Source organism: Dreissena polymorpha, chromosome 16 (assembly GCF_020536995.1).
Source record: "Dreissena polymorpha isolate Duluth1 chromosome 16, UMN_Dpol_1.0, whole genome shotgun sequence".
NCBI lineage: Eukaryota > Metazoa > Mollusca > Bivalvia > Myida > Dreissenidae > Dreissena > Dreissena polymorpha.
This window is the reverse complement of record NC_068370.1, coordinates 20,965,771-20,976,910: the sequence shown is the minus strand read 5'-3', so window position 1 is coordinate 20,976,910 and position 11,140 is coordinate 20,965,771. Positions and strand designations below refer to the sequence as shown.

The 11,140-nt window shown below is 34.9% G+C and overlaps 1 protein-coding gene across 1 annotated transcript; it reads right to left on the bottom strand.

Moving 5' to 3' along the window:
• Positions 1–283: 283 nt before the first annotated feature.
• LOC127861950 (NADH dehydrogenase [ubiquinone] 1 alpha subcomplex assembly factor 2-like) lies at positions 284–10,107 on the bottom strand. The gene is made up of 6 exons (XM_052400726.1): positions 9,905–10,107; positions 7,652–7,786; positions 7,138–7,178; positions 5,048–5,122; positions 1,527–1,629; positions 284–863 (listed from the first exon to the last, which is right to left on the bottom strand). Exons 1-6 carry the CDS (start codon positions 10,041–10,043, stop codon positions 742–744), a joined length of 615 nt encoding a protein of 204 aa, XP_052256686.1. The 5' UTR covers positions 10,044–10,107; the 3' UTR covers positions 284–741.
• Positions 10,108–11,140: the final 1,033 nt, after the last annotated feature.

Below are 11,140 nucleotides of genomic sequence, written 5' to 3'. Positions count from 1 at the left end.
CTTTTGAGTAGACATGCGGATCGTTGAAACTTTCAAAAACATTATTAAAATATGCTTTACAACTCTTATAGCTATGTAAATCATAACTAATATGTGTTTACCTGTTGTCAACTAACTTTACAGACAAGGGCTAAACATTGCATTTACCTTTATCTTGAAACAAGACTTCAAAGAGCAAAATGAACAGGTTAGTTGAGAAGCTACACCTGTGGAGAAGCTTATCCTATTATGGGATGACGTCTACTACCCTTTATGGTTAATTTGCACTTAAATGAATCTCAACTTGTATGTAAAGTTTTATTTTAATAAATATAGTTACTTTTAACAAATCTTGTTGATTTTCTATCGGATTACATTGTGTATGCTGCACTTTTCAGGAGGTTTAATTAAAATCTATTAAAAAGTTTACTTTACAGGGCGATGGGACAAACTTTTTAATACATGAATACTGTTTGATACTTATCAAAGTGACTAACAATTAATATCATACATTGTGCTTTGTCAACAGTTTCAACAGTCTGCCAAGACTTATCAAATGACTGAACTGTTTTGCTGATTAAAAATATTTGCTTAATATAATTATGTTTAGAAAGACTCCAAATAAGTATAAATTAATTACAAAATGTTGAATAAGATTACGCAAGAGTACAAATAAGACAATATTATCTCTCATACATATTTTCTTAAATTCAACAATCACACATTAAATAGAACAAGTAACAGATGTCCTAGGAAAAAGTCTCAGTCTTTAAAGCCAGTTTTTGTCTTGGACTCATCCTCCTGCTCGTTCTTCCGCCGTGTATTCTCAGAACGAAGAGAAACTCCAGGTAGTATCTCCAGACCTTCTCTAATGGGGAATTTCTCTGAAAACAATACAATAATGTCTCCAAATCCTTTCAATTTTTAAGTTTGTAAAATATAATTAATAAATTAATTTAATTAAAGTGTCTTTTTTGTCGTTTACGGAATTCAAAAGTGTGTACTGTAGTAAACTGTACCATACACTTAACATAACAATAACTACCTATGTTGATCAAGTGCCATTTTATATTCGGCATATTTAAATTACAGGTATAGAATTCCGATTGTTAAAACATCCTATGTATGGGATGATCTGTATTATATAAATGTTTATACTGATTATGTTATAAAAAGTAATATTCAAGGACTAATTTAAGGTTAGATTTTGGTAAGCTTTCTCAATATAAATTTGTTATAACACATACATATTAAACAATTAATATCAAGACAGTGCTAAATATAGTTCATATACAAAAAGGTCCCAATCAAATATGAGTAATTTAAAAAAAAAAAAAATGTATTTACTTTTCAGGTAGATGTACATGTGCTGATATTAACTAAGGCCCAAAACTCTAACACTCCAGTAAAAAGCACAAAATTGTAAAAACATGATTGAAGTGTTGACAAATTGGCTTTTGATTCACACAACTCATCCCATTCTCATCACAGCCTTTGAAACAAAAAACTGCAAGAAGAGAACAATATTAAAGCTTGTAATTCATTACGTTTTCTAGTGTCCCCTTGTACAGTCTGGCCAAAGGTTTCTGTCCCCTCAAAGGAAGTGCGATTGTCTGAAGACTGCATCAGCTCCTGATTGTCCCCACTGATCTGAACATAGACAATATACAGCAGGTAACATACAGTTACATCTCCAATGATCAGAACATAGACAATATACAGCAGGTAACATACAGTTACATCTCCAATGATCTGAACATAGACAATATGCAGCAGGTAACATACAGTTACATCTCCAATGATCTGAACAAAGACAATATGCAGCAGGTAACATACAGTTACATCTCCAATGATCAGAACATAGACAATATACAGCAGGTAACATACAGTTACACCTCCACCGATCTGAACATAGACAATATACAGCAGGTAACATACAGTTACATCTCCAATGATCTGAACATAGACAATATGCAGCAGGTAACATACAGTTACATCTCCAATGATCTGAACATAGACAATATACAGCAGGTAACATACAGTTACATCTCCAATGATCTGAACATAGACAATATGCAGCAGGTAACATACGGTTACGTCTCCAATGATCAGAACATAGACAATGTGCAGCAGGTAACATACAGTTACACCTTCACTGATCTGAACATAGACAATATACAGCAGGTAACATACAGTTACATCTCCAATGATCTGAACATAGACAATATGCAGCAGGTAACATACAGTTACATCTCCAATGATCTGAACATAGACAATATACAGCAGGTAACATACATTAAATTCCCAATGATCTGAACATAGACAATATACAGCAGCCAGGTAACATACAGTTACATCTCCAATGATCTGAACATAGACAATATGCAGCAGGTTCCATACAATTACATCCCAAATGATCAGAACATAGACAATATGCAGCAGGTAACATACAGTTACATCTCCAATGATCAGAGCATAGACAATATACAGCAGGTAACATACAGTTACACCTCCACTGATCTGAACATAGACAATATACAGCAGGTCATGTTCAGTTACATCTCCACTGATCTGAACACAGACTGTATACAGCAGGTAACATACAGTAACATCTCCACCTATCTGAACATAGACAATATACAGCAGGTAAACATACAGTTACATCTCCACTAATCTGAACATAGACAATATACAGCAGGTCATGTTCAGTTACATCTCCACTGATCTGAACATAGACAATATACAGCAGGTCATGTTCAGTAACATCTCCACTGATCTGAACATAGACAATATACAGCAGGTAACATACAGTTACATCTCCAATGATCAGAACATAGACAATTTACAGCAGGTAACATACAGTTACATCTTCAATGATCAGAACATAGACAATTTACAGCAGGTAACATACATTTACATCTCCACTGATCTGAACATAGACAATATACAGCAGATAAAATACAGTTACATCTCCACTGATCTGAACATAGACAATATACAGCAGGTAACAATCGTAATATACAGTAACATCTCCACCTATATACAGCAGGTACAATACAGTTACATCTGCACTGATCTGAACATAGACAATATGCAGCAGGTAACATATAGTTACATCTCCACTGATCTGACCCTAGACAATAAACAGCCAACTATTACTCGGTCATAACAGCCAAATATAACTTGGTAAAATCAGCCAACTTTTACTTGGTCATTACATCAAACTATTACTTGGTCATAACAGCCAACTATTACTTGGTCATAACAGCCAATTATAACTTGGTTATAACAGCCAACTATTACTTGTTCATATATGCCAACTATTACTTGGTCATAACAGCCAACTATAGCTCAGTCAGAACAGCCAACTATTGTTTGGTCATAACAGCCAACTATAGCTTAGTCATAACAGCCAACTATTACTTGGTCATAACAGCCAACTATTGATCAGTCAGAACAGCCAACTATAGCTTGGTCATAACAGCCAACTATAGCTTGGTCATAACAGCCAACTATAGCTTGGTCATAACAGCCAACTATAGCTTAGTCATAACAGTCAACTATAGCTTGGTCATAACAGCCAACTATAGCTTGGTCATAACAGCCAACTATTGCTTGGTCATAACAGCCAACTATAGCTTGGTCATAACAGCCAACTATTGCTTGGTCATAACACCCAACTATTGCTTGGTAATAACAGCCAACAATACTAGTTTGGTCATAACAGCCAACTATTGCTCAGTCAGAACAGCCAACTATTGTTTGGTCATAACAGCCAACTATTGCTTGGTCATAACAGCCAACTATTGCTTGGTCATAACACCCAACTATAGCTTGGTCATAACAGCCAACAATACTAGCTTGGTCATAACAGCCAACTATTGCTCAGTCAGAACAGCCAACTATTGCTTGGTCATAACACCCAACTATAGCTTGGTCATAACAGCCAACTATTGCTCAGTCAGAACAGCCAACTATTGCTTGGTCATAACACCCAACTATAGCTTGGTCATAACAGCCAACTATTGCTCAGTCAGAACAGCCAACTATTGCTTGGTCATAACACCCAACTATAGCTTGGTCATAACAGCCAACAATACTAGCTTGGTCATAACAGCCAACTATTGCTCAGTCAAAACAGCCAACTATTGCTCAGTCATTACAGCCGCCTATGTTGTTGGTCAACAGCAAACTTTAAAACTTAATGGAGACTGCATCTCATTTGCAAGAGCTAATAAGAAGTAATTAACAAATGTAAGAAATGATCTTAATTATTGAAAACCATTTGAATAATTTTTTTAGTTAACCAGAAGATAAAACAAGGGACAAAATTGTCACAAAACCAGGTTTTCATTGTGAAAAAAAAATCTGATAAAGGGAGAAAACTCAAACTGAACTTTTGAAATGACCAAAAAAAATTAACCCCCTTTGTAAGTTTTTTTTTTTTTTTTAAATCTATTTTTAGTCATGGCGACCTTGACATTGGAGATATTGACGTGATTCTTTCGTGGGACACACCGTCCCATGATGGTGAACAAATGTGCCAAATGATTTTAAAATCTCACAATGAATGACATAGTTATGGCCAGGACAAGCTCATTTATGGCCATTTTTGACCTTTGAACTCAAAGTGTGACCTTGACCTTGGAGATATCGACTTAATTATTTCGCGCGACACACCGTCCAATGATGGTGAACAAATGTGCCAAATGATTTTAAAATCTGACGATGAACGACATAGTTATGGCTCGGACAAGCTCATTTATGGCCATTTTTGACCTTTGAACTCAAAGTGTGACCTTGACCTTGGAGATATCGACGTAATTATTTCGCGCGACACACCGTCCAATGATGGTGAACAAATGTGCCAAATGATTTTAAAATCTGACAATGAACGACATAGTTATGGCCCGGACAAGCTTATTCCGCCAGCCCGCCAGCCAGCCAGCCCGCCAGCCAGCCAGCCCGCCCGCATTCGCCAATCTAATAACCAGTTTTTTCCTTCGGAAAACCTGGTTAATAACACCTCACGTTCGACATGATATGAGAACAAGTACTGAGTCCTTACCAGTCTTTCTTTATTATCCAACTCCTCAACACGCTGCAAAACAATCATCTTTTGGCGACGGTTTCTTTCTATTTCCTAAGACAAAAACAACAACGTTAACAACAACAACAATAGGAACTTTTTTAAATTTATAATCTTAAGTAGCAGAAGCATGAAATCATACTTGAAACATTGTTCAGTTTGACTTGTTGAATTGCACCATTATTACAGCCATATCACGGCAAACCTACTCGAACATTTGTTCAAAAAGTTTTCCAAGTTTGTTTTAAAACAAGATGACGAAAGACATTAAACGCTTGCCTCCAAGGAAATTAACTGTTATTTTTTGTCTTATGATTTCAAGCCTGTTAAAATAGTTTTACTATTGGGCAATACATGATGCCTATAATGTTTGTAAGCTTTTTCTTTAATTTGAACTAGAAACCTAGTTTTTGACCACACAATATCCAGTTTTGAACTCGTCAAAAGTAACATTGGGATAAACATTCTGATCAAGTTTCAAGAAGATTGTGCAATAAATGTGGACACTAGGGTATTCACAAACATTATTGCATAAGGCCTAGTGACCTTATTTTTGAAACCTAGTGATCCAATTTAAACTCAAATGAGACATTATGGTAAACATGTTCTGACTAAGTTTCATGAAGATTGGGAAATAAATGTGGCCTTTTGTGTGTTTGCATGCATTTTATTTCATTTGACCTACTGACATAGATTTTGATAAATTGAGACGCAGTTTTGTTCTTGATCTTGATATTATTGGGAAATATGTTTTGACCTTGTTTAAAGATTACGCAATTGATGGGACCCCTTAAGTGTTCATATGCTTTTTTTTTTAATTTGAACAAGTCAACCCTGGGTGACTAAGTTTTAAACTCAGTCAATTGATCAACAGAACATTGTGTGAGCAAGTTTCATGAAGTTTGACCAACAAATTTGACCTATTAAGTATGCGCATAATTATTAACTAAGCAATAAAATAAAAAACTGCCACGCCCCTGGTGTCCATGTTTTTCAATGGAAGAGAACCATTTTTGTAATTAAGTCGAGATACCGGTATCATAAAATACAAATGTTCTGAGCAAGTGTAATTATGACTGGGAAAAAATTCTAACATCTAGAGTGGAAACAAGTTTTCAATACAGCAATACATGTATAAGGAAAACTGCCCTGTCCTCTTGGGTTTATGTCTTTCAACGAACTGGAACCATTTTCATACCGTACCAAATTATATCATTTGGACAAATGTTCTGATCAAATTACATGAACATTGGGCATTTAATTAGACCCCTTGAGTATAAACAAGGTTTAACTATAGCCATATTAGGATAAATTTCCCAGACCTTTGGCGACTAAGTATTTCAACCAACTAGTACCTTTTTTAAACTATGACGATATATTATTTAGACAAATGTTCAAAGCATGTTTCATATAGATAAGCAAATAATGTGGCTCCAGTAGTGTTCACAAGTCAAATGTTTACAATAAACGACCCCAAAAAAGCCAACATAAAAGCTCCCCTAAGCACGTTATGCCAAGTGAGCTATACACAAAATCATTAATCTTTTTTTTTGAAAGCAGAGTTGATCTAAGCCGTTTATTGGTACTTAGTGCGCATAATTATGATGTAATGGAGGTCGTGATACTTCACTAGTGAGCCAAATAGTCTGTAAGTTTGATCCTTAAATAACCATCAATAAGAATACAAATGTTGTCAGCGTTACCCATACACATGCATGAATTCAGTTCACATGATAAAAACTTAAATATTGTCATAACTTGAAATACAAGAAATAAATTATGGCAAAATGGCTGACAAATAATTTAACCGTCAATTGTCCTACGATGCAAGGATTTGAAATTACAATCCCCAGATAAAATAGTTCAATGCAGTTCTAACTGAGCAACTGGGGTTGTGACCATGTATGTCAAAATAATGGCATCAAAAGTTCATTGAAGGAGACATAAGAAACCATTCTCCATGTCCCAAATCGTCACCTTCTACATTCTCACATTTAATGAACAAAGTTTTTATATTATTTGGATTCTTATACTAATTTCTAAAATTTCAATGCCAGTGCAGAACTGACCTGTTCTGTGGGTGGGTCCTTTCTTGTGTACCGTAGCCAAGCTGTAATAACAACAACAGGAACATTTCTATGTTACTTGCAAAACAGAATTTCCAATATAAGTTACAAATTAGATAAATAAAACATTTAATATATTTAACAAGTACAAGGTTGTTTTTTTCTTGTTACAATATAATTATCATAAACTTTCTACCATTTAGACTGCAAGAATGTTGTTTTAGAATTAACTTCGAATTTAAGATACAGCTTCTATTACTTTCCTTATAAAACCTAAAAACAATAATTGAACATCGAAATGTTAATTGATTGATAAAGGGTTCATAGCGCCTTTATATAGTCAACTTATGGATTCTCATGAGTGTTCATAACTTTGCAACATATTGAAGTTAAGTTGATTTGTGGCTTACAACCCTGATTGAAAATGGGGCAATAGTACAAGGAATTCAACTTAACTTACAATGATTGTGGATTATTTTAAATGTTTCCCGGCAATAACAATACAATAATTAGCTACCATTCCATTCTACTGGAATGTTGTTCATGGTAAGTTTCTGTGCCTCTCTGATGGTGGCAATGTCCTCCTCATCTTCATCCAGGTTGCCTTCTGGAGGTAATACAAAGCGCTGTTCCTTTATATGGGCACTTGGATCTAAATAAATAATGTTTAATTTATACTCATTAAGATTAATAAACACATTTAATAAGTTCTATCATTTTGAGACATTCATATGAATTTTTTTAACAATTTAATATTTCATCATGTCTATTATAAATAAGCCGATAAAAAACACGGATCCGTTGTAAAACCAACACACAATTACACAAATTGAATCCTATAAAATAATAAGGATATATTCAATTGAATATTTACAATCAGTGGAGTGTTTAGAGAAGGGGTTTTGCACGTGAACATATAGAATATTTAAACGTTCATGTACATGATCGGGTCACTCGATTAAGTGTTTTGATGTGTTGTTGTATCCTTCATTCCTATAACTTTGTGAACCTTTATAACGTTTGTGTACTTTTTTTAATAACTAGAAAACAGTGCACAATATTTGACAATGAAATAGTTTTAAACAAAGCAGTGCTCTCATTGGATCAGGGATAATTTTAGGTCTGCGTCCTGGGTCCTGTATGCATAGAAATCGCAGGGGACGCGAACATTAGCTATATATGCGTCCCGCGGACGCACAATCCTAAGTGTATAAATTATGATACTGAAAAATATTTTGCAAATGGAGGAAAAAGAATTTAAGACCAAAACACTTGCAAATCAACCAAAAATGGCCACCATTTTACTATTGCGCAATCATCTATCCAGGTTATTGAAAATTTTAATTTTGTATTCAACAATAGGAAGCGTCATTATGATAGTATCATACAGAGCATGGGTTGCATAGCACTATATTTTTCTGACAATTTTGTAATTTTCTAGCAACAAATTAACAATCCTCGCGCATTTCATGTAAAACATGCGAAAATAAGAAATCATGTAATTCTTCCTCGGGGCCAAGCCTGGGCTTTTAATTTGAATAATGAATAAAAACTCGTAGTGCTTTTTTTTAAGTGGAAACTTTTTATGTTAATTACGATGCATCTTAATGGCTACAGTGGTTGAGATATGTCAGTATTGACGTAAAACTGCTCATCTATTATAATGGTCAGGCGGGGTTATTGTTTGTCGCACTACACACCCATGAATGTGATGTACAATGTTTAAGTTTTGAAAATAATCTAGTCATAAAACTGTTGAGTTGCCTTTTAAAGTTTCCTGTTTAATTGCGACTAGATAGCCATGTGATGTCATTAAAATGTTGAAATACCCTGATCCACTGTTTTTCTTCTGCTTGTAAATGGGACCCATAGATTTCAATGCGGGGAATCACGTGGTCAGATTTGAGAAAAATGGCCACCATTTGATGGAGAAATTGAGTCTTCAAACATATTCCATGAGTTATCTCCACACTCAGACCAACCAGAGGAAAACGGTTGATACTCGCTGAAACCGCTTCCGGCTGGCCCTATGATAGGCGTTATCCGATTAAAAACAAGCAAGTAATAAGGTAGATGCAACTGTTTGAAGACTCAATTTCTTCATCGAATCGAGGCATAAGCGGCCATTTTCTATCTAATGTGACCACGTGATTCCCCACATTGGATTAAAAACCTATGAGTCCCTGGGACTCATACTTTTGATTTCTAAAATTATCACTGACGAAAGTTCCAGAGAAAGTTTGTGTTTTACGTGGTTGATAAGACACGAGATCTTTATCCAAAGGATTCCAGAGGAAATCGATAGCGTATTTTCAAATCGGAATACTTGGCTGTTTTATTGCAAAAACTTAAACATTTTCATGAACCGTTGACGCATTTGAAACTTTGGATTAATATCATTACTATGCAAGCAAACCATATCACGCAAGTTGTTTTAATTTGCGCATTAGTGATATAGAGCTATATATGATCTGTAAGTGTTTATTTATGCCAGAAAATAGTTCCCAGTTGCAACTCCTAGCGACCCGGAGGGTCAACAGGTGGGAGTTGGATTATTGCAACTAGGGATGGGGGGTAACAGCTAATGCTGAGTGCCTTAGGATATATCTTATAAGGTTCTTTTGTGTGACTAAGACTACGATGTACATAAGTATTTGAAGGTAGGCAACTCCATGAAATGCTTTTGAAGTTTGAAGTGCAAAAACTTATAGGCTACGTCGCGGAAACATGTGTTATTTAAATGTTTTAAACATATCAAAATTTTAATTACTTGCATGTTTAAGCATGTAACGGTTTCCATTTTTATCAACACCGATACATTCATGTTTTACGTTTTCAGCGGCTGGCTTGAGTTTTGTGAAGAAATTCCAGAATGTTCTTAACAGTCCGTATCTGGTCCTATGTGACATTTGTTAGGCTTGATTGATATACTTCTTCTGAGAAGTACATGTTAAACCGGCTAAGTATATTTTGGAAAACTCGAGCGACTGAGTATCAACTATCAGGATGCAGAATCAACGGGGTTTTTACACACGGGCTGGACAGCACGTAATCACACCGTTAAGAACTTTATTTTTGCAAATATCTCATGTTAAGACGCGTTACTTGAAAACTTGAAAACATTACTTGAAAACATTTGCAAAAATCTTTAGTGAATAAAAGACAGTTTTTTGCAGTTTTTGTCGATATTTTAAGGTACAAGATTAAATCCTTGAATACGTCTGAAATCGGTGACAAACTTTCACATTGCGTGAAGCAACGTGTAGTACAAATCGAATTTTGAACAAGAACACATGCTTATTAAATGATGTAATTTTGATATATTTGACAATGCCACAAGCAGCAATCAAAATCTGTCTTGTATGCACTAGTTGAAATTCTTAAGAAAAAATGGTTTAAAAAGTTATTATATTTGAAATAAAGCACCACTTTCAGTCGTGTTTAAATCCATTTAAGTTAAAAGCATCCTGTAAACGTGTTTCTGGTTTATTGTAACAAGGTAATTATCAGCTAAATTATAAAGATTGTAATATCAGAGACGTAGATAATCTACGTCTCTGGTAATATGTTTAGTGCCTACGCGTAATCACATTTGGTTCGGGTACATTCTGTCCCAAATGTTATGGTAAATTGTTTACCTACTCCGCATCTTTAGCCAGCAACACGGTATTCTCGCGGTATTAAATCATTCGCGTCCGCGTCTTAACATGCGTCTGTACTTTAATATGTATTTCTTTTGTATTTATTTATGTTTTTAGATATGTTTTTCTGCGAAAATACATGTTGACATATATCAATACCAACCACATGTGATTTTGACGGTATAAGTCAAATAAAATGCCTGTCTGTCTGATTATAAAAATCATCATCGAAATGTATACATGTATGTTGATATTTGTTTAAGACGCAGTTTTCTGTCCACACATTGAAATAACACGGTTACATCCACGTCATCCGAAAATTTGTAGTATGCAATATGCTGCCCGCGTAGCTCAGGCCCCTACGC

Bases quoted from the DNA above. Each gene is read 5' to 3' on its own strand.
- LOC127861950 (XM_052400726.1), bottom strand. From the start codon at position 10,043: ATGTCACATAGGACCAGATACGGACTGTTAAGAACATTCTGGAATTTC. The intron at 7,787-9,904 runs GTAATTAAAATT...TTATTTATTTAG, and splicing joins TTACATGCTTAAACATGCAA to ATCCAAGTGCCCATATAAAG. The intron at 1,630-5,047 runs GTAAGGACTCAG...GTCTATGTTCAG, and splicing joins TGGATAATAAAGAAAGACTG to ATCAGTGGGGACAATCAGGA.